The sequence below is a fragment of the Astyanax mexicanus genome, chromosome 25 (assembly GCF_023375975.1).
Source record: "Astyanax mexicanus isolate ESR-SI-001 chromosome 25, AstMex3_surface, whole genome shotgun sequence".
Lineage (NCBI taxonomy): Eukaryota > Metazoa > Chordata > Actinopteri > Characiformes > Acestrorhamphidae > Astyanax > Astyanax mexicanus.
In genome coordinates this window covers 20,793,846-20,817,774 of record NC_064432.1, presented here as the reverse complement: position 1 = coordinate 20,817,774, position 23,929 = coordinate 20,793,846, and the positions used below count along the sequence as shown (strand labels likewise).

At 34.9% G+C, this 23,929-nt stretch overlaps 1 protein-coding gene across 4 annotated transcripts in view; it reads right to left on the bottom strand.

Moving 5' to 3' along the window:
- Positions 1-23,929, bottom strand: part of lrba (LPS responsive beige-like anchor protein) — a 273,015-nt gene that overhangs the window by 210,466 nt on the left and 38,620 nt on the right. For all 4 annotated transcript variants that reach the window (XM_049472639.1, XM_049472641.1, XM_049472642.1 and 1 more), the window contains exons 12-21: positions 23,463-23,615; positions 22,917-23,085; positions 22,551-22,630; positions 22,116-22,178; positions 21,132-21,229; positions 19,092-19,184; positions 16,582-16,690; positions 15,044-15,125; positions 10,016-10,139; positions 8,589-8,781 (exon numbers count right to left, since the gene is read on the bottom strand). In XM_049472639.1, coding sequence (XP_049328596.1) covers positions 8,589-8,781; positions 10,016-10,139; positions 15,044-15,125; positions 16,582-16,690; positions 19,092-19,184; positions 21,132-21,229; positions 22,116-22,178; positions 22,551-22,630; positions 22,917-23,085; positions 23,463-23,615 — 1,164 coding nt within the window. The remainder of the gene's footprint in view (positions 1-8,588; positions 8,782-10,015; positions 10,140-15,043; positions 15,126-16,581; positions 16,691-19,091; positions 19,185-21,131; positions 21,230-22,115; positions 22,179-22,550; positions 22,631-22,916; positions 23,086-23,462; positions 23,616-23,929) is intronic.

The following is a 23,929-nucleotide window of genomic DNA, read 5'->3' as shown; positions in this document are numbered from 1 at the left end:
TTTTAGAGAGATCAGTTTACCTCAGAAATAAAAAAACACTATAGGGTAACTGTAAAAATGCAGCTTCTGAAGCTCAGTTAATGCACCAGCGGGTGGGCTTTCACATCAGCCTCAATCTAATTAGATTTACCTCCAGTCACAATCACAGTGGGGGGAAAACCTATCCTGATATCAGCTTTACGTCTGGTGGCCAAATCAGTAAAATCATGCAGCATAACACAAATCACAGAGAGAGAGAGAGAGAGAGAGAGAAAGAGAGAGAAAGCAAGAGAAGAAACAGAAACAGCAGTATTGTACAGCGGAAAGCACTTAGCCTTCTATTACTGTGTAATATAATTTGGTCTGCTGTACAATAACACGTTTCCACTTCTGCATGATGTCCAAAATCTCATTCAGTCCATAATACACTACAGTTAATGTCACATGACCCGATCTTCATCTGTTCAACGCAGCAAACCTTCAATAGACATGCTCCTCTTTAAATACAGCTACGTTAACAGTCCACAAATATCACTAAGCAAAATATCTCTGGGGTAACGCTATTTACTTGCTTTACATGTACAGGGTTAAAGCAGATTCTACCAATAACCCAACCCACTCAACATTGCCGAGTAGCATCACAGCGCGCTCAGAGGAAAGCGCAGCGACTCGGTTCCGATACATCCGCTCACAGACGCCTTGTGCTGATCAGCCTTTGTAGTGATAAGGGGGGGAGAGAGCTCCATCTACCCGCCCAGAGAGAGTAAGGCCAATTGTGCTCCCTCAGGGCTCCGGTAGCCGAAGCAAGCTACATGAGATTTGAACCGGCGACCGGCAGCGCCTTAGACTGCTGGACCACCTGTTGAGTGTTAATCTAGTAAAATCTCATGCTGTGCAGAGTTCTACTTCACTCACAATTTATACAGGAGTGGCCATTCCCAGGCTGTGGTAACACTTCATTGACTGATTGATTGATTGATTGACATACATTGTGTCCATAATGTGTACATAGTAAACTATTTAAGTCGACTTACTCAATTAAAATAGTTTTAACTTTTTTCACAAAAAAAAAAAAAAAATGGAAAAATAACATTTAGTTTCTCTCAGTAACTCTCATTTAAAAAAACACATCAAAACATCTACATATCTGTATGTACTAATACTTCTCAGCTTTAAACTACAATCTCTACTTTCCACAGTCTGTTCTATAGTCTTTAATGAATTCTTATTTTGGTTATGGCTGGGAAGAAATTCACATTTTAAGGATTAATCTCATGCTCTGTAATCAAGCCAGCAGAGATTACAAATCATTTCGATCAATATATAGCTAAAAAAACACAAAACAAAGCTGAAGGGGGGGGGGTCGTGCGTAGAGGTGTAATTTGATTAACTAAATGCTATTAAAGCCCACCCTAAAATCAATGTCGTCTGCAGACGAAATCCAGAACTCTTAACAAACATGTCATTTCTTCACTGCATTACCTATTCCAGATACATATTGTACTGTAACAAAGAGGAAAAGGAGGAAAGAATGAAGTAATCAGTGATGTGTGCGCTTTACTGGGAGTAAGCTAAATTAGAACCACATGGGAACACACAGGAACACAGGCCAACCTGAAGGAGCCTCAGGTAAAATTAATGTGGTGAAGCACAAGAGACACAAAATAATACATGACTCACTAGGCATTGCAATAGTGTGGGTTTGCAATGGAATGCTGACCACTAATGAAGGACTAAACACAGTGTTTAAAAACTCCAGCAGGACTGCTGTGCCTGATTCGCTAATACCAGCATCACGCACACTAATTCCACCACCACAATTCCAGTGAGGTCCTGCAGTGCTGAGAATAATGATCCACCTCCCAAATATATTTATACTCTGTGGTGGTCTTGTGTGGTCCTGACCATTAAAGAACAGAAAGAAAGAAGAAGAATGTATAAAGTATGCAGAGAAACAGAGTACAGTCTGTATTTGCAGAAACATAAAGTGTCCTATGTGAGCTGATAAAATCGATAAGGAGGTGGCCACAACCATCCAAACTAATTTAGTTATGACAATGCTACTAATGCTGTAATTATTTATCAAAACAAAGCATCACAGAAGCAGTTCTTCTTATTTTAGAAAGAAACTACACAAACAGAGGATATAATATAACGGAGTAAACTACATGCTAGCAATCCAAAATGATTATGCTGTCATCTAAACTGAATGACAGCTTACCGTCGTGCTTATCTGGCAGTGGTCAATGACGCCCATGTCGGAAACCTCCCTGTCCTTTGTGCGGTTGCATGTGTACGTCGGACTGCAAGGCTTTACTCAATAAAGATTGGCAGCCTGACCACCTCTATCTTTACAAGCAGCTCTGCAATATTGAAATGCTTTGTGCTGCGGATCCATAGTATTGCTGCGTGTCAAGCGCCAAGACTGCATGGAGAAAAAGACCTAAGAATAGACCTGCATTATGCATCCTGCTTTTTTTACCATGCAAGTGTTTTACTGATGTTTTGCTTTGGTTATTCCTTTTTTATTCATTGTTTTATTCATTTAATACTGTAGTTGTTTCCATAGAAAAGTTTTATAGAAAGAACAAACAGCTCGGAAAAAAGTGAAGTAGACTGACCGTGGTATAATCTACAAAAAAACAAAAGCAATATTCAGACTGTCGGTGCTCTAATTCAACTTCTATTGTAGGACTTTAACCCTTTGCTCTCTCACTCGATGTTTCTCACCCTGTAACTGAAACTGCTGAGCGTGTGTGAAGCTGAAGGACGCTCAGTCCTTCACAGGTTTGATCACTACCTGTTGGAAGTTGTCCTGCACAGAATGCACTCATTTGTGTGCAGCGCTGCAACAGGGGCACCTTGGGAAGGTGGTGGTGTCAGCAGGACCACCTGCAGAAACATCTGTCTGGTCGCTACCAGAGCAAAGCAGATTCAACACACCCAACAACCCACTCACAAGTCACCAAAAATGGCTCTAATGCTTTACTTCTGTTTTTGTACTTTTTAAATAAAGTCAATGCAGCTACTTAAGTGAACTTGAATTTTTACAATTACAAGCCATAAATGGAAAGTTATAACATTTCCATACACCCATCAAACATAACATTATGACCACCTCCTTGTTTCTACACCCATAATCCATTATTGTTTCATACAGGACACTTTGTAACAAATATTTACAAATATTTGAAATAATTAAAGGTAAGACTGAAAGGTTAACTCACTGTTTCTGCTCTTCTTCTATATACACAGTAAAAACAATGCAAATGTGTATTCCATACATATGCATTTGTTATGTGAGGAATATGCATTTAATATATGCAGAAGATATACATATTCATTGTTCACAGACAATATGATGCATTACACCAATAAAACACTGCATTCTCACCGGAGGTTATGAATATTAAAGAAATGCATGAGCTATGATGCTTTTTTCAGTATAAGATGCTTCTCTTGAAAATTACCAACCCAAGAATTTGCAGTCAGCCAAAGTCCACTTATTACTGTCCCAAGGCTACTGTACCGAGCTCCATCACTCCAGAGAATGCAGTTCCCATATATATCCCTCCTACTATACCCCTTTAGCATTTCTAATATTAAAGAAAACACTGTCATTAGTGTTGTGAGAAAATATCAATATTGATATCTGTACCGTATTGTGATATTTCGTTTTACAATATTGCACTGATTAAAAAAACAGTATTGATTTTTAAGTATTAATTTAAATGTAAAGATTGGTGTCAGTGTTCAACAGCAGTGCCGTTCGATATGATTCCAATGTTCTCATTGGATGAAAAGTAAATTTTTCTTTCACTTTTTTTTTTACAAGTATGATAGTATGTGTTTTCAAAACTGTGTAAAAATTTATAAAATATTGGTAAAAATATAAAAAAAATATTAAAGCAGCAGTATGTGAAAAATGACATATCTTGCTTCTACGCTGCAGAGACATGCAAGAAGCGGAGTTGATTTTGTCCGTCTGTCTGTCTGTCTAGACCTCTTCAATTTGATTTGCTTAGAAAAGTTGCAATATACTGTCATGCTTTTCTGAACGATAAAAGCCTTAAAGCAGCAGTATTTGAGAACCGGCATATCTTGCTCCTGGTCTCCCCCAACAGGTGGGAAGTAGAATTTGGGCTCTCCGTCTAGCTCTCTGTCTTTTCCTTTCTGTCTCTCCATCTTTCTTTTTACATCTTCCCCTCCCTCTCTCACTCTATTTCTCTCTCTACTCACTCTTCTAATCTCTAAATCACACTTCCTTTTTTCGTCACGTCTCTCGTTTTTAGCATATCTTTCTTTCCGCTCTTTTCCTTTCTTCCTATTACCATCTCTTCCTCCAACACACACACAAGCATGCACATTTTCACACTTTCACCCTCACTTTCACCCACATACACACAGCCCCCGCAGCTGTGAAAGGGAGTGCTACAGTGACAAACAGCTCTCCTGCTCTGAACTTGGCAGGAAATCTATCACGCCGGACAATAAAATTGCAATTGAGTTTCTTTAGCTTTTTTTTTTTTGCAGATGCATGTATCTCACAGGCTCGGCTCGGTCGCCCCTTAACAATTCGCACACAGCGGAACACCCTTTTTATGCTTAAAAAAAAAAGGAAAAAAAAACAATGTTTTTAGATTACACCAGGGCTGCACGAACACAAGCAGCATTAATCTTCTACAATTACACAGAAAAAAGCAATTACACACTCAGCCCCACTCAAACAGGAGCCATCGACTGAAGTAGTGCGAGATACAAAGCGCACTGCAGAGACTGGCTCGCACTCAGGGCGTTTTCACACTCGTGCTTTTTCTGGACACGAGTTCATCTGGTGAAGTGTGAAAGCTGTTTTGGACCCTGGGGCGGAACAGAGCACCGATCTCTGGTCCTTCAGAAATTGGTGGTCTGAGGTTCGCTTCAAGCAGACTCTGGTGTGTTTCCACTACAGGTGTAAAAGCTATCCGCTCCCGATGCTGTGTAGGGGGTTGTGTGATTGGTTCATTTTGTAAGGTGATGCTTACAATTATCACATTACTTCTCTTTCCATCAGTGTATCTTAATAACACCACAGTGTGATAGGACTGAGCTAGAACTAAACGCTTAATTCGTGCTGGTCTGCATGGATATAAATCTATAAATCTTCTAATGTGTGAAAACAAACCAGTGATAATGAGCCCCTCCCCCAAAAGGGTCCAGAATTATTCCTGTCTGTGGTCTCATTTATTTGGGACAAGACTGAGTCAGTGGAATGTCCTGCCAATGTTTTTTTTTTTTTTTTTTTTTTCTCAACTGTTGCTGTCACCAATGGAATAAAATGGATGATTACATGTATGAGAGTATGAGCAGTGAATGCTTAAGTTTGAGAGATTCCTCTGGAATATAATCAATAATAACCTGCTTGAATTTTTGCACCAGGAGTGTAAAGCATAAAGTTATCCAAAAGTAGTATGTAAGACTGGTGGAGAAGAACATGCCAAGTTGCATAAAAACTGTGATTAAAAAACAGGGTTATTCTACCAAATATTTGCTTTTAGAATTTTTATTATATACATATTTTTTTTACTAAATAAACACTAAATAAATTTGTGTTTGTTTGTTAAAACAAATCATATGCCACTGGTGATGGTCTATATTATAAATGCCAGTGGATTTACTTTAAGTGTAGCAATAGGATTTTGAACATATTTAAAATCTTCTTTTTTAGTGTGGTATACCCACAAAAGTGGGTTTATCAAGTGTTTAATCACAATATTTTTATAAAAAGCATAAAAGGTTCTTCTCTATGATGAAATACATGTTTTACATACTGTAGTATACATAATGCAGTAATGTAAAAAAATGTAAAAAGAAAGAAAACACATTGAATGAGAAGAGGTGTGTACAAATTTCAATTGGTACTGCATTTATGTAATATAATGATAACAATTATAATAAAAAGAAAAATACATGTTTTTTTTTGCTGCTTGGCTGATTTGTATGTATAACAACTGATGCTTTGTTACAGGAATTTGTTCCATTCTTGTCTCATCACATCACAATCATCTAATCCTTTATTGTACGGTTTCCTCGAGGAGCATTCGTTCATAAATTATTCAAACAGACTATTTTCTTTCAAACACACTGCTGGGAAAAAACAGTCTGGCTATTTGAGCCTTCTGCGTTAAAATAAATAAATATATAAAATACCAACAGGAAATGGGAGAAAAGAAAAAAAAAAAGGGAAAAGGCAGCGAGGAAAGCCAAAACGTATCAGATTATTATCTGTATAAATAACTCAGAGTGTGATGTTTGAAACAGGATTACTGTACATAATATCTGCCTGAAGAAAAGATAAAATTAGATAAAGAAGATTATCTTAATAGATATTGTTCGTGTTCGTAATCCCACAGCAGGGAAATCTGTAATGTCACAGCAGTGCAGAAGACAGAAGAGATCTCAGGAAACATACAAACAATTTATAAAATATTTTTATACAAAAAAAAAATGTTATTGTAGAAAACTAAGATAAGAAGAACACGGTTCCTCAGTTTGTATGTATTTTGATAAGAGGTGACCAGTGATTTAGCACATATTTAGCGCAGTTTAACTGGACGTAGTAAAGAGTACACTACTGTCTACTGAAATCACACTCTGTTATACAGTGTATAAGTGTGTTAACCTATATAATAAGTAACGGATTGTATTAATACAGGTTTTAATATTATGTCTGACTTTCATATGGTTTATTACACCATGAACAAATCTCTGTATTTTAAGGTGTAAAATTGTCGAGCGGCAGCAGGGCAACCCATTCACCACTCAGTCCAATGCTTCTGAATGTAAAGCACACCTGTGCCCCCTAGTGACCGGAGTAGAAATGAACAATGAAAACTACAGTACATTCCTCCACCACAGTGCAGTGTCAGGGGGAATAAAGTACTGCACACTATCTGCAACACAGCTGGTACCCAAGTGCCCACAGTCTGACACCAACCGAATTACTCCACCGCCTCCAGAGCAGCGCTGGGTAATACAATATCAACACTACGTCCTAAAATAGAAAAAAAAAATCTCAAACAAGAAGCACTGAAGGTTTATTTTCCATCTTCCGCGCTCAGAAAGCATCACAGTGCAGCCAGATAAACTACTGAGACCAGAAGAGAGAGAAGGTAATCTGTTCTGTTTTGAGGTAATAGGAATAGATTTAAAAAAAATAACAGAATAAAAGATAAAAACTCCTTCATACTCAGAAAATGAATCATGCTTGAAACCAAGAATAATATGTGAACATGATCGTTTTAAATGCTTTGTTCATTTTTTCCCCCCACAAGTTTGTAAATAGATGAACAGCTCGGCCCTCCAAAAAAAACAAAACAAAGAAAAAAGCAAACCCACACCATATTAAACCTGTCTAAACTCTTTATAGAACATAAAGGTTCCCTAAATTATTTTTTTCGAACATCTGCGAACACCTGCGAACATCTGGTCCATCGGTATCACCGGTATCACCTCATATTTGTAGTAATTGTGATGTTCTGCATATATACCTAATACAAACTTAGGATCTAATGAATATGGTTTTTAAATATTTAGCTCTCTATTTTTTTTTACATTGCCAGGGTACAAAACAGTAAAACAGAGTTCCATTAGGTATCTGGTATATTTTTATTATACAAACTTAATTTTACAGGACTTACATAAATTTGCATTAATTGGTTATTAGCTCCACTGCACTGTTCATTATTAACATGTTTTTAATATTAAGTATTATTATTATTATTAACAATATGTCCTTAAAAAAAAATAAAATAAAATAAATGCTCAGAAGGCACTGTGGTACAGCTGAATAAACTGGAGGCAGAGATATTAATCTGTTTTAGGGTGTGTATTGTTATATATATATTGTTATATATATAATAAATAGGATAATATAAAAGGAATCAGAGCTAGGAAAAAAAAGTTCATACTGAGCAGCATTTATCTTACATGAAACCAAGAAAAATGTGTGATAAGGAAGATTATACATTAGGAATGATCAGATTACACATTATAGATTACAGCTCTCCAAATGCAAAGCTTTAATCCTTCTCGATTTTCTATTTTCATTATTTTTATGCTTTAAAATCATGCATATTTCTTAATATACCTTTTACTGTTTTATACCCATCATTATGCTGACTGTTTATAATAAGCAAAACTAGTCTTAACAAATTGCTCTTCATTCGTGCTTGGACCCCTGTAATCACCACTGCTGTTTGAGGCTAAGTGTAAAAATAGAAACCTGGGTGAAAAATTGCATCAATTTATTTTTTATATTTGTGTATATATGTAGATCAAGTGTGTATTATATGTTTATCTTCTTTGTTGTGTCAAAATGTAACAAATCTCAATAGGTTATAATCCAATAATACATTCAAGGTCAAGCTGATGTTCTGATCTTTGACCTTGTGCTGACAACTGCAGCACAGCATTGCCGAAATTCAATGGTGTTTTATTACATAATTGATACCAATACTTCTCACATATTTATTACAGTGTGCACGGTCCAGAGCAGACTTTCCTCACTGTGTGTGAGTGTGTGTATACAGTATGGATTCATGTGTGTGTGCATGTGTGCGTGCGCTGACCTTGGAGTGTGTGATGGAGAGTGTGTCGACCCACACGCGCCAGCCGCCCCACTCGTACTTGATGGCGTGATAGAGAAGAATCCGGAAAACGGCGTAAACCATCTCGGTAATCTTCTGCTCCTCACTGTTCTTCGGGTTTATAAAACACAGAGACAGCATCCACTCCTGCCATACAGAACACTGCAGCAGACTCCTGCACATTTACACAAAGACACACATTTTAACACACACTTGTACATTTTACACACACACACACAATTACAGTATTCAGTCTTGGCATGGTAAGCACTGTAGACTGCTACTTAGACATTCACTTGTGTGTGTGTTATGGCAGTATGTACAGTGTACTGTGTAAAAGTTTAAGACACAAACATATTACTTAGAGCTTTTTACCTGAATTTATTATTAGAACATTTGCAATAAACTAAAGCAGATTTTTTTAACTGGTTGCAGGATTTTTACATCTTATGAGTTTGTAGAACAAAGTTTAGTTTCAGATTTCTCCTGGATGCCCCCCAGTCAAGGTTAATTCCATCAGGAGCTCACTGGATTCAGCTGTTGATATTATAATGAGAACTGTAAATAATACTAGACTCCACGAGGAAAGCTTTGGAGATGTTTAATTGGTTTTAATTGTATTCATGCGAATATATATATATATATATATATATATATATATATATATATATATATATATATATATATATATATATATATATATATATATATATATATGTATGTATATATATATACACATTTTTAAACATGGTTTTACTGCCCAGAAAAGGAGCTTCAAAATGTAAATATTTATAGGTGAAATGGAAATTTATCTGACCCAAGAATAGATCCAAATTTTTTTCAACAGGCAATAATCATGGAAGAGCTGAACCCCTGACTGTACGTAATGTGTGAAATTTAATATAATATAATGCGCTAGAGCTAGGAAATGTGTCAAATTAAATCTAATTAATTCAAGCAATCGAATTACTGTTTAAATGCAGTTTCAAAACTGGATATTGGACACTGCACATACAGAAGCTGTAAGAAGGTATCTCAGTAGATAGATACATAATTATCTTATTTATATATAATTTTTGCTTATTTAATTGTGAAATTTACCACTTTAAAAGCTGATTTTAAGGTTAATGGGTGCCGTTTGCTATTTTTTTAAATATAGCTTAACTAAACTTCTGTTTTATATTGGTTTCATACAGTTATTCCAAATCAAAATATGGAATAAAAGTGTTTCTGTTATGTAAGTAAAAAAATATATTTGTAGAATAAAGAGGTTTTTTTTGCTTTAATTTGTTTTCTTAATTTTTATCAAAGATCCAGACAGACACTGCTGATGAATCATGGAAACTGTATGTGCATGTATTATTGTGTGTATTGTATGTGCAAGTATATGTGTATGTGTGTGTGTGTACCTCCTGTTCTCTCTGCTGTTGTTGAACAGTTTGATCATGTCTGAGAGGAAAACGCGCCGCACCTCCATGGTCTCAGGCCCAGCGGGAGCATTCTTCAGGAGAGCAGCAATCACCTTCAGGATCTCTATAACACACACACACACACACATACACACACACATACAAACAACACGTTTCATACAGGGTTACAAACCACACACTAATAATAAAGTTTCATGAATTTGATTACTTTTGAACTAAATTATCTTTTTAGCTTTTGTTGATTTAGTAGTAATCTGTCTCAGGAAATGCTTTTATCACTTTACTACATAGGCCAAATACTTTCAGATGAACTTAAATCCTTGTAAACAGTGCATATACTATTTAAATACGCTATAAGACACTGTATTTGAATGAATAAAAGGGGGAAGTCCCAGCTGAGCTAAATCAGAAGGTCAGACTTGACTATAGAGGCAGAGGCGAAGCTTCCAGGAACAGCTCTTTAGCCTAACCTAAAGAGACTGCCTGTTTAGATGAATTATCTAGACAGCGTCAATAGCCATTTGGTTGAATGGAAAGGCTTAAATTTCAGCGTCCCTGAGAGTCCGGAGCCGTCTGCGCATGTAAGCGATGCCCTCTCTGTCGTTCCACTAGAGATTGTGTTGTTTCTACGCCTTACTCACTCAAATTAGAGTCACTGAACCTTACCAGTAGAAAATTACCTCCGCATACAGACGTGCGGATTCTTTCCAGCGCTCAGCATTTGGTCCTGGTTTATCCCGAGTTTTAGCGTAAGGAAAAACTCCCGCTTCTACGGGTTGTTTTTGATTGGGTCTGACGTCGCTAAAGACTGCAATCAGGGCCATTTCGAGGCTTCAACACAGATCAGATCAGGGAGACGTGGAGGAAAAGAGAACCAGAACCGAGCCTCTTTAAACTGGCCTCATTACGGCCTGACCCCGGATCAGCGCTGTAGATGCTTTTTAGCAACAGAGCTGATCTCATATCAGCACATACACAGCATAACCTACAGTCTGCTGTGCTGGATGGCAGGAGTGTGTGTGTGTGTGTGTGTGTGTGTGTGTGTGTGTGTGTGAGAGTGTGTGTGTGTGTGTGCTGTCAAAATATGAAAGGAGATAAAATCAGAAACTTTTGTTATGACATCAGTGATTCAGAAAGGAAATGCTAATGTGGGGTCTGCAATTCATCAGAACATCAGTGCCTTTTTTTCTTTTGATATACAGCTGTGTGTGTGTGCGTGTGTAAAAAATAAGAGAGCACAAAAACAGGAGTGGCATAAAGTTATCAAAATCAGTGTGTAAGACTGGTGGAGGAAAATATGTCAAGATGCATGAAAACTGTAATTAAAAACCAGGGTTATTGCACCAAATATTGATTTCTGAACTCTTAAAACTTTCTAAATGTGATAATTTGAGGTCTGAAAGCTCAGCCATTTCTAATTTTTCTTTCAAATAAATGACAATTTTTGGAGGGAATTTGGAAGAAATGTTGTCTGTAGTTTATAGAATAAAACAACAATGTTCATTTTTCTCAAACATAAACCTATAAATAGCAAAATCTGAGAAACAGATTCAGAAACTGAAGTACACACACACACATCAATCACAGAATTCTACTGTCACAATTTTAAAAACTGAAATGTTCTGATCTTTAAATATAAGATCACAGGATGCTGTTGGTGGAGATATTCTCAGTGCAGTAGTGACAATTACATGTTTAAGAACTCCAGCAGCACTGCTGTGCCTGATCCACTCATATCAGCACAACATACACAAACACACCACCACCATGACTGAGTCACTGTAGTGCTGAGAATGACCAACCCAAATAATAACTGTGGGGTCTTCACCATTGGGTCCTATATGCTCAGTGTAGCTAAAAAAAATAGATGATGGGTGAAGATTTGATTGATTGTAATTGTAATATTTTTTTACCAATATTATGCAGCCCTAAATATTGTTCTATATTCGCAATATGAAAAAGAAATTTAAACTACTGTAATTTTATGGTGAGTTCTAGATGTCAGGAACACAATGCTGGAAGCCCCAGCAGTTCATTACAGTTAGAGGCTAATTTTTTTTTTCCATTCCAAGCTGTTTTGGATGACTTCTATTCGTCAACTTATCGTGACATGTTCACACAGTGAAAAGATTAGCATAACAGGTGATTTTAAATGGTTCAGATGTGTATATATACAGTGTACTGCAGAAGTCCAAAACAGTCTAGAAAAACTGTATAAACTGTTTATCAGCAGTGAGTGTGTTTTCGCCTATAAAAACACAACTTAATGTTAGAATAAACCTAAATAAACATGAAGCCAGTAGTCAGAATGTGTTGTCCAGACAAACAGCTTTGTATACAGTACTGTATGTACAGTATAATCATGTACATGAATACGGCACAAAGTTCACATTCTCGACAGATTTGAAAAAATAAAAAAATAAATAAAAAAGTTTTTTTTTCTTATTCAATTTGTTAAATTCAGAAAAAAAAAAAAAAATGTGCTCCAAAATGCAGAGATATACAGCAGAGATATACAGAAAAAATTAAGAGACCAGTTCTGTTTCTGTTTCTGAATTCTGAATTCTTTGATGTTGCTATTTATAGGTAAATGTTTAAGTAAAATGAACATTATTGTTTTATTCTATAAACTAGGGACAACATTTCTCCCAAATTCCAAATAAAACTATTGTCATTTAGAGCATTTATTTGCAGAAAATGAGAAATAACTGAAATAATAACAAAAAAAGATGCAGAGCTTTCAGACCTCAAATAATGCAAAGAAAACAAGTTCATATTTATAACATTTCAGAAAGTTCAGAAATCAATATTTGGTGGAATAACTCTGTTTTTAATCACAGTTTTCATGCATCTTGGCATGTTCTCCTCCACCAGTCTTACACACTGCTTTTGGATAACTTTATGCCACTCCTGGTGCAAAAGAAATAGATATTCCTCTTGATTATATTCCAGAGGTTTTAAATTTTTGTTAAAATCAAAGAAACTCATCATTTTTAAGCAGTCTCTTAGTTGTTTTACACAACTGTATCTGTTACAATAACTGATTTTATTGGGATATGAAGATTTTACAATTTACAGAGAACTAATGTTGAGTGTTGCTTGTACAAAAATGATTAGTGTTCACATAAAGAAATAATGAATCTAAAGCAGTTATATTAATGTTTATTATTTTTGCTGCTTTAGTCCCAAACAGGCTAATTTTAAAGATCACTCTCAGGATTTTATAAATCTATATCGGATCAATCTAAATCCAATTTTTTTTTTTAACCCAGCCTTAACAGGGTTATTTGACCAGAGTGCTCAAACGTCTGCATCAACATCAAACGTGCCCTTGTTTTGAGGACAAGCCAAAACAGCCCTAAATAGAGGGTGGAAAGCAGAAGCAGAGAAGCTATTAGAGAAAGTGAGGTCATCAGAACGCAGCATTCAATGAAAAATGAATGTAAAGCTCATGCTGAATAGGAGGGTTGAAACTCTAGAGCACAGAGAGGAAGTTCATTATTCTGAAATGTATTTCTGCTCTGCAGGGAGGAGAACATTAAGCAATCTGCAGCTGATTGAAGTAACTGCTGTGATCAAAACAGGACTGAATGACAAAAAAAATAACAAAACTCAGAAAATAATGAGGCAAAGGCATTTGTAAAAAAACATATTTCATGTTAAAAAAATAAATAAATTAAGAGCAACTATGTATGAGGTCACCAAATACTAAACTCCATAACTATTTTGTAAAATTAGGCCTGAGCAATAAGGAAAAAATATAAAAGCACAATATTTAAACATTTAAAATGCACACTGTTTATCTCAGTACAAGTGAGCGCACTGAAAATGCAGCAGTAAAAAGAGAAACAGTTTAAATAGTTTATCCAATTTAATATGGATTAATTTACATCTCACTTGATGTACAAAAACACTGCTGTGCTCTCTCCAAAATATATATTATACTGTATGTACAGCTCTGGAAAAAATATAGTTTCTTTGATTTTACCAAATTGAAAACCTCTGGAATATAATCGAAAGGAAGATGGATGATCACAAGCCATCAAACCAAACTGAACTGCTTGAATTTTTGCACCAGGAGTAAAGGCACAAAGTTATCCAAAAGCAGTGTGTAAGACTGGTGGAGGAGAACATGATGCCAAGATGCATGAAAACTGTGATTAAAAACCAGGGTTATTCCACCAAATATTGATTTCTGAACTTTAAAAAATGTATATATATAAAATATTTTGTATATTAGTGGCCTGCATATAACAAGCTGTAGCATCACTACATATATTATTTATTGTATATACGTTTTGTACATTTAATTTAGATTAATTGATTTACACTCATTTTATTAGTGCTGTAGTGGAAGTTTCACATACATAATAGGGATATAATGAAATATATAATAAGCTGTTTATAGTGCTGCCTTTTTTTGTATGCTTAACATCCATGCCAACATAAAAGAAGTGGTGAAATATGTGGGTGATATATTACAATTGTTTAAATCTGATTTTAGGAAAGACTTGTATAAATACTATAAAAACACTGTCATATTTACAAAATCTGAATTAAAAAGGAAAGGTTACTTTTTATTCAAATCAGAACTGTGGAATCTAACAACAGAATACAATAATGATTTCTAGTGGGCGAGGTTTAAACAAAACACAAACTAAACCACTGTCTGACACCAATCTTTACACATGATAACTTAATAATTAAAAATCAGTAGTGTTTCTGAAAATGCAGTACTGTAAATACAATATAATAAAACTTAACTTCATTATACTCCTATTATGTATGTCAATTTCACTACATCACTAATTAAATGAATGTAAATCAGTTGTTCTAATATATATAAAAAATATATAGATATATAACAAACATGTAATTTCAACATACTGCAGCTGGTTATACGTACGCCACTAATCCACTAATATACATACAGTATAATGAAATCCACTGCTCTCAGCTGACCCTGCTAGGCATGTGCGTGTTTGGGAAGATGAATTGCGTTCTTACGTGGGTTTTGGATCTTCACAGTGGAGTCGGGGTCAGGGTGCTGTTTGTGGATGACTTGCGTGCAGATTTGCTCTGTAAGAATCTTTAAAGAAAGCAAAGAAAGTTCTGGTTAGTGTCTTCCGCTCACTGTTTTAGGATCAGTCTCCTGAAACCCAGCTTCAGCCTAATCCTTTATAAACACAGGAACAAAAACACAAGTCTGCAGCAAAGTATTTAATTCAAAATAAGCCTCAGCGCAGCACTTCATATCTGTCAAACATATCTCACAAACACACAGACCTGAGGATACCTTTTTATCAACAATAGTTCAACAAAAAAGTCTGAAATGGAAAAAAGAGACATGTAAAAACTTTAAAATTAGAAAAGTAATGAAAACCCACCCATTTTTTTATTATCATTTTCAGAAATCAACTAGAAAAAATGAACTAAAATGTAACACTTATCTTTAAATCCATATAATGTTTTTTGTGACAAAACTGCATGACAGAAACTTTAAGACAAAAAAAAAGGCACTGATATTTTTAGTTACAGAAAACCTCAATTACTTTCAGATATTCATTACATCCAAATCCTATCAATCAACTTTAATAAATCCTTTCCTGAAATTAAATCAAACAAGCTGATTTTACCTGTTATCAATACATTAGTAACACATTCTGTAATAAATTGTTTATATTTGTTTAAAAAATTTAGAAATCAATATTTGATTAAATAACCCTGTTTTTTAATCACAGTTTTCATGAATATTGCCATGTTCTCCTCCACCAGTCTTACACACTGCTTATGGATAACTTTATGCCTTTACTCCTGGTGCAAAAATTCAAGCAGTTCAGCTTGATTTGATGACTTGTGATCATTCATCTTCCTCTAGATTATATTTCAGAGGTTTTCAATTTGGTAAAATCAAAGAAACTCCTAATTTAAGTCTCTTAATTTTTTCCCAGAACTGCTGAGAAATGTGAACACGCTCCTTTCCCTGTAGAGCTAAAGCTTTGCTTTACTACAAACTCTGTTTTCTTAAAACAAAAAAAAATACATGGGAAAAAAAAATAAAACTGCACAAAGTGAAAAAGAACTTTATCAGCCAGTGACCAATTGTAATAATTGGTTTATATTTGTTTATTAATTTGCATTAGACTGTAAAATCAGTATTTTTTCATTTTGTTCAATAGTGCTCATGTTTGAATATTAAAGTTCATATTTGCTTATTGTGGTTAAAATTTAAATTTATTCATTAGCCTATGCTTAAGTTCCTATTAGTTTCTTAATGTTTATTTGCTCAGTAGAGTTAATTTGTTTGTTAAAGTTTACAAAATTTCTCATTTTTTTTCTAGAAGTTTTTCTTTAGTTTTTATTTGTTAGTCAAGCTAGTAGTTATTGCGCCTTACAGTAATTAAGTTTCATGAACCTTATTAGGGTTTATATGTATTTTTTTGTTTTATATTTTCTAGTTAGAGTTTATTTTTTGCCTTTTACACTTTTCATTAATTCTATGGTGTTTGTAATAATTCAGATATTATTATTAGTATCGAACTGACCTCAAACAGGACGTTGTATGTGGTCATGGAGAACTGGCTGGAGTGGAGCGCCAGACGTTCGGTCAGTAGTGAGAACAGGCCGTGACTCAGCATGACATCAGATTTCCTCCTACAACCAGAAAATAATCAGTGATATCACACTCTGTTCATCCCAACTGCAAAAGAGGAATACAGCAAGAACCTGCAGCTCTACAGCATTAATGCCATTTCAGGTAATAATTTATAGTACAAATCAGTGGGACAATAAATCATCCTTCATAAGGAGTAAAATGTATTTTGCAGTGCTGAAAAAAATTAATGCATGCAATTAAAAGGTTTTACTTAGTGATGTTAATACAGGAACCCATCTTATTTCAGAGGGTAGATTATTTTAATTTAAGATAAAATATGGATTAAATCTGTATTTCCTCTCCCCTCCCCTTCTCTGTCTTAACAATTCATTTATATATGAATATTAAAAAATCCCATTATGATGATCCTATACTGATTCTTTTAATTAATCTTGTACTTTTTGTTATAACGATATTCTTGGCGATTAGAAAAACGCAAAGAATATATAAACGTTTGATTAATTTAGAGAACATACTACTGCAACTAAATAGATGTTTAATTTTCTGCAAAGCAAAAAAAGGCTTTTTTACAAAACTTCTGTCTCAAACCTTCGTCTATTTTGTAAACAGTAACTTATCAAGACTATGATTTTGTACAAAATAATAATAATTGTAACCAAATAAAGCAACTTAAAGCTTTACAGTGAATTCAAATACATGCAAAATAGGCTGCTATAAAAAGAGAAATGTTGCTAATTTCACAATGTTTTTTTTTTATTATTGTTTAAAAAATGACAATATTGACTAAGAAACGATATGGAATTCCATAAGCATTGAGCAACAGATAAATGACGCTGCTAAGAACTATGAGCACGCTCCTTTCTGTGTAGAGCCAAAGCTTCGCTTCATTACAAACTTGTTTTCCTAAAACATAAAAAAATGCACAGAAATAATACACAAAAAATAAAAACTACACAAAGTGAAAAAGAACCTCATCAGCCAGCGACCACAGACATTACATCAGGAAAAATAATGGGGACCAGTTACAGACCAATACTGCAAGCACCTCACACTGTTTTCCATATTAAGTGAACTAAAATTACACAGCGAGACTTATTCTTTATCAGAACTGCCCTTTAGAGACGGATAAAAAAAAAATAAAAAAAAACAGGAAAAGTTCAGGGAAAAGGGCTCTAACAGTCTGAACTCTAACAGTGTTTTACCATCTCGAACCATGTGTGCACTGAAGTTCTCCTTTACATTTCAGAGTTCCAATAACTAACACAATTATAACTATGATTTTCATAAGAACGGCTGATTTAGAAAAAGTTAATTACAACCACAAATTGAGTCAAGTTTGAAGGTTGTGGAAAATGCAAATAAAATAAAAATGCAGTGTTTCTAATATTTACTTAAATTTTCATAATTACAGACATTATGAACCTGAGATATTTTATGTATTTCTGGTCAGTTTTTTTTTTATGTATTTACCAATAAACAGGCATTTCTACATTTCAGGGGTGCAACACATTCCAAACAGGTAGGGACAGGTCAACAAAAGTCTGGAAAAGTAAGTGCGACTAATAAAATAGCAAATTGTCATTAGAGCAAATTTACAACTACCTTAAAAATAAAAAAAACATTTAAAGAGGCAGAGTCTTTCAGAAGCAAAGATGGGCAGTGTTTTACTGATCTGCCAAAATAGTGTCTAAAAACTTAAAAATGCTGTTTATGATTTTTATCTGACCTGCTGTTGTTGCTACAGTTTCACTCTCATGTTACTGTTGCTCCTAATTATTACACTTATCTATCGTCCAACTGCAATAATACAACGCTGCTCCTGTATATACTTCATATACCCACATTGCCCTTGCTTACTTTTATTTATTATCTTATTTGTGTGTTAATAGCCCTTTAACACACCATGTACAGCCCATAATATCAACAGATTCATAGAATCTGGAGAATTCCCTGTTCACAAGGGAAAATGCAGATGATCAGTATTGGATGCTGGTGATCTTTGGGGCCTCAGGCAGCTCTGCATTAAAAACAGCAATGATACTGTGCTGGAAATCACTGCCTGGGCTCAGAAACACACCCAGAAATCATCAGTCTGTAAACACAGTTCACTGTGCTGTAATTCAGTAATACAGGTTAGTAAATCCACAATCCACAAACACCATCTTCCCTGGATTAAAGCTCATTTAAAATAGACCGTGGCAAAATGGAAATAAAAAATTCTGTCAAATCTAAATTTTACATTCAAAAAATGAGTTTAACAGTTAAAAACTGATCCTTAGACCCATATTATGCTTTTAAAAATGTTTGAAAATGATTTCTTTGCTTATTTTTTTATTAAAACCTTACATTTCTTTTAATTTCCCCACCATAAAATAAAGAACAATTATGACGAACCAATAAATCAAATCATTCAGTGCTGACGACTCAAGCTTAACTTACTTTGGTTGTAAATGGCGCAGAAAGTAGCCCATCACTTTGAGTGACTGCACTCGAATTCCTTCACTTTTGGATCCTAGCAGTTTGTAGATCACTCTGTAAAGAGGAAAACATATTCACACTTTATAGACAATTAAACTCTGTAGGCAAAGTCAAAATCAAAGAAAAGACGTACACTTTTAGAAAAATACTTGTTTTAATTGTATTCATAAAAAGATATTAAACACTCACAATAAATTATACCCACTACTTCCATGAAAGGGGGTAATGAATTACTATTCCGTATTTCAACATAAAAAGTAATTTAGATGCCTTAACTCAAGTGAACGTTGCTCAGTGTTTACTTTGCTAAATAAACCAGAAAAAAAAAAACTCTTGGTAAAGAACTACAATTATTCATGGCCGCTTACTAAACTAAACCCAATCTTCCTCTCCCTTTAAGTGAACACGTGATGGAACAGTGTTTTGACTGCTGCTGTCAGCTCTGAAATGAACAGAATACCTACGGTTTTACCGCACCAACCCATCCAGACACCCCCTGCCACGCTGCACGTTTAACCCCGTAAACTGTCACAGTAACCAAAGGGTCTATAAAACCTCAGGAACCCGAACAGTGTACACTTCAGCAGCCCATATGAAAGCCCCGTGGAAGCGGACGGACTCGTACAGACCCGGCGGGGTCTGCAGACATATGCTAACGCTGAGGCTTGCTTGCTGAACCTTTGCTGTGACTGTTCAGGAAGCTAAATAAATCTTTGGATACAGATATTACAGTGGGAGAACTGTGGGCAGACATTTGCAGAGTAGGCATATATCCTCAATCACCACAGTATACAGTACCAGTCAAAAGTTTAGACACACTTCTTCTCATTCAATGTGTTTTTTCTTTTTATGATTTTTTTTTTACACTGTAAATGTAATATTGAAGATATTAAACCTATTCATGAACATATGCAGAATATTTTCTAAGTGACTTCATGAGGTTGAGTCACCTGGAATAGTTTCCTCAGTGTCTTGAAGGAGTTTCTTGAGGCGTTTTTCATATTAATCTACAATTCAGAATTAAATAAATAAATAAAAAAAAGAAACATTGAATGACTGGCTTTATTTTAAACCCATCTTTCTTACAGCGTTCACAGAGCTTCATTATCGATTTAACGTACAATATATGCAGAAGCCAGTAAACGTGTACAGAAACTGGACACAAACAAGCTGTTGACTGGACAGACAGCTATTATTGTATTATAATTTGTATTCGTCTCCATTGTATTTATATATTTATTTTTTTATATCTGTCTAATTACAGGGCTGCGTCTCAAAAATCATTCACTTTAAAAGTGTTTTTTAAGGGTATCTGCAGCTATGGGGCAAATCAATTTAACACCAATATTAGTTTTAAAGACTTTACAGTAAGCTTGTTATTCCTGTATTTTCTGGAGCAGTTTTGAACAATTAAAAATTGACCAGTTTTTACACAAAAAAGGTCCAATTTAAAGAAAAAAAAAAAATAAAGTTATTTCACAATTCTTTATTAAAATGCCTACAGAAGAATCTCAGCTAGCTAAAAGCCAGAAAAAATGTCACTTTGAGGCATACATTATGCCATTGGTTTTGCTTAGTTTAGTCTGCAATCAAATCAGTAAAAAAAAAAAAAAAAAAATATATATATATATATATATATATATATATATATATATATATATATATATATATATATATATATATATATATATGTGATTATGGATATTATTTTAACATAAACCTATATCCTTTTCCATTTTATTCAAGTAACTGCTTTTTTTTTTCCAAAAGTCTGATTTTTATTTTCTAATTTTATCTCCTTAAATGGCTAAATTCTGCCCAAATAAATTTCATTTATATCTAATAATAATAATAATATAAAAAATATTTTGCTGCATATCAAGTACTGAGCCATATTGACCAGCCTTAGACGAGGCAGACTCAAACTCTAACAAACCGCTCATACCAGCAGCAGGTTTCTACACTATATAGCATCGCCCCGGGCAACTCTCGCCGCCTCACCGGATGCCGTTGCGCTGATCAAAGGCTTGGACCATGGAGCTGGGATGCTCCGACATCAGAGCCACCAGCAGCTGCAGAACATCCATCAGGTTGTCATCCTAGAGTAAACAAAACAACAAACACAGATCCGGCCTGTTAAAGATGTTAACACAGCACCTTTACGCTACCGGCTCTATGGTCAGAACCGAGGAGCACTGGACTGATGTGCTCTATAATCAGGATCTTTAATCAGACACTGTAAAACACATTCCCTGTAGACTTACAGTAACACAGGTTTACCTCTGATGAAAGGTTGTGTGAGAGCGCGTGTGACAGAAGGAAAATAAATAAAGGATAATTATGTATCAAAGGCTGCACAGGAAAGGGCAATCATGGTATAAAAACAAATATTACATTAGGCCTGAGCGTGCAGGAGCATCTGGAACACGAGGAAAACTGATTATGTGCAGTTCAGAGCTCTGAAGCAGGAACATGAAATGCTGCTTTACAGATGTTGTATGTGGGTGCCATCTAGTGGAACTATTGAAAAAGAACACTAGAGCTGGTTTATTACAGGATTATAAGGTATTATTTTGGGTAAACTGCTAGTTGCCAATGCTGATTCACAGTTTATCTGACATGGCTGCACGTTTTCATTCAAACCAAGCAGACATACTTAAAAAACAAATTATAACTTTGTGTGGAGATTTTTTTTTTTTTTTATAACTAACAATTACACATAGAATGATAAAAAATCCCACAGGATTACTTTTCACTGGTCTGAAGTAAAAACACAAAATATTTGTGCCCAACTAATTTTAAATAAAATACTAATGATAGGTTTCGTGTTTAAAAATAACTATTTTGTTCATCAAGTGTTGTCATTTAAACGCTTCAAGAGTTCAAGAATGAAAATAAATAAATAAATAAATAAATATATAAATATATATAAATATATATTATGCTATTCTGTTGCAATGCAGGTGTGTCCAGGTGTGCTGTTACCTCATGCATTGTGAGCAGGTAGTTGAGAATACTTTGCAGCTCATCCTCCTTCACTCCATAATCCTGCAGTGCAGGAGAAAAAGAAAACAAACAGGACTTTTATTTTGTTCAAGTAAATAATATATATATAAAATCAGGAATGTCGTAAATATAACAATATTTATTGTTGTTGCGGTTGATGGTAAAGCAGTTGCAATATCGGTTTTAAAATGCAGTTCATTCTTTCCCCTAAAAACGTCTTATGCAAAAGTCTAGGAACTCCTTGGTCAAATCACATGTTGCAAGTTTTACATCTTCCACAGAAGCATACTTCTGCATTTTCTAAGAAATAAATACTCCGTTGCTTAATGCAACAAAAATAATTAATGAAATATGTCACATACAAAAGCAAGGGCATAAACAAAATAAAAGCTTTTTAACAGACTGAAAACACACCTTCATAATGAGCTGTTTGACAAAGAGCAGCAGAAAAGCGCGGAGGGAGTGGATTTCCTTCTGGTTGGGTCTCGGACCATCTAAACACAAAACAAAATCACAAAGAGATAGTGTGTAAAGTGCATTTTCTAAATATTGCACCTCTACAACAGTTCGTGAATATCAGAGAAATAATATATTATAATCTGAATTACATAAAAAATGTTGCTAATATTGTTACTGTTACTCTACATCAAAAAACAGTGTTTTACATTTACGCCAGAATAAACTATGGCTGTTCACTGGAGGGTTTATGGATTCAATACATCGCCATATATCGCAATACTGTAAGGAACGAGATGTATTGCATGGTCTCACAGGTCTTACCCAGGCCTTTAGGTGTGACACCACTGCGGTCCTGAGGGTTTACCACCCAGTAGTAGTATTTGAGTGTGTGCATGACCTGCAGCACCGTGCCCACTCTGCGCACTGCGTTGTAGATGGTCACTGTACTGATGAACTCAGTGGCCAGGTATGTGTAAAGGGTCAGCTGCACCTGGAGTGGATAACAAACACAAACGTGAACATATTTAAAATGACAGGGACATTTGAGCTTCATTAAAACAGAACTGAGAGATGAAATTTATACTAAGGAAGCTAAGCAAATAAAACTATAGAAATTACTTTTAAACACATGTAATGTCTGACCTAACCTCAATTAGACATTTTCTAACACCATCCACCAGTCTTCAACATTGCCTAAGAGAAAGTTTTTCCCACTCCACCATGCAGAATTCTTTCAGCAGTGTGATGTCTTATCTTCAGTGTTAGTTTGAACAGTCTAAAATGTCTCAAGCACCCTCTGATACAATTTATAGTGGGTCTATGATTCAGAGCTGCATATTGACTGTATATGAAGTACTTTCTGCTAACCTTTGCTGGTGCATGGATCCATATGGCAGGATTGAACAGGATGTGATCACACAGCTGTTTCAGCAGCAAGACACCATTTGGCAGGTTGCTAAGATAACGTGCAAAGGCCAAGAAGATCTCCATCACCGGTCTCGTCACATGAACTTTGGAAGACTAAAGACAAATACACATGAATAAAGAAAAAGGTACAGAAAATTAGCACAATATACACGAGAACAATTTAGTTTGATGCATTAACAAATAATTAAAAAGGAGTATTGGGTATCTGTATCTACCCAAAATATAAAGATATTATTTGTCTGTTTACTGCTTTGTTGTGAACTCTATGGTCTTAATTTAAACAGGTTGTAGCACCTGTGAGGAAATATGTAACAAGAATATAAGTAGAAGGAGCTTTGTGAGAAAATCCAGAAATAAGAGAGAGAAAAGAAAGAAGCAGAACTCATTTCATGAGTGAATATCAAACA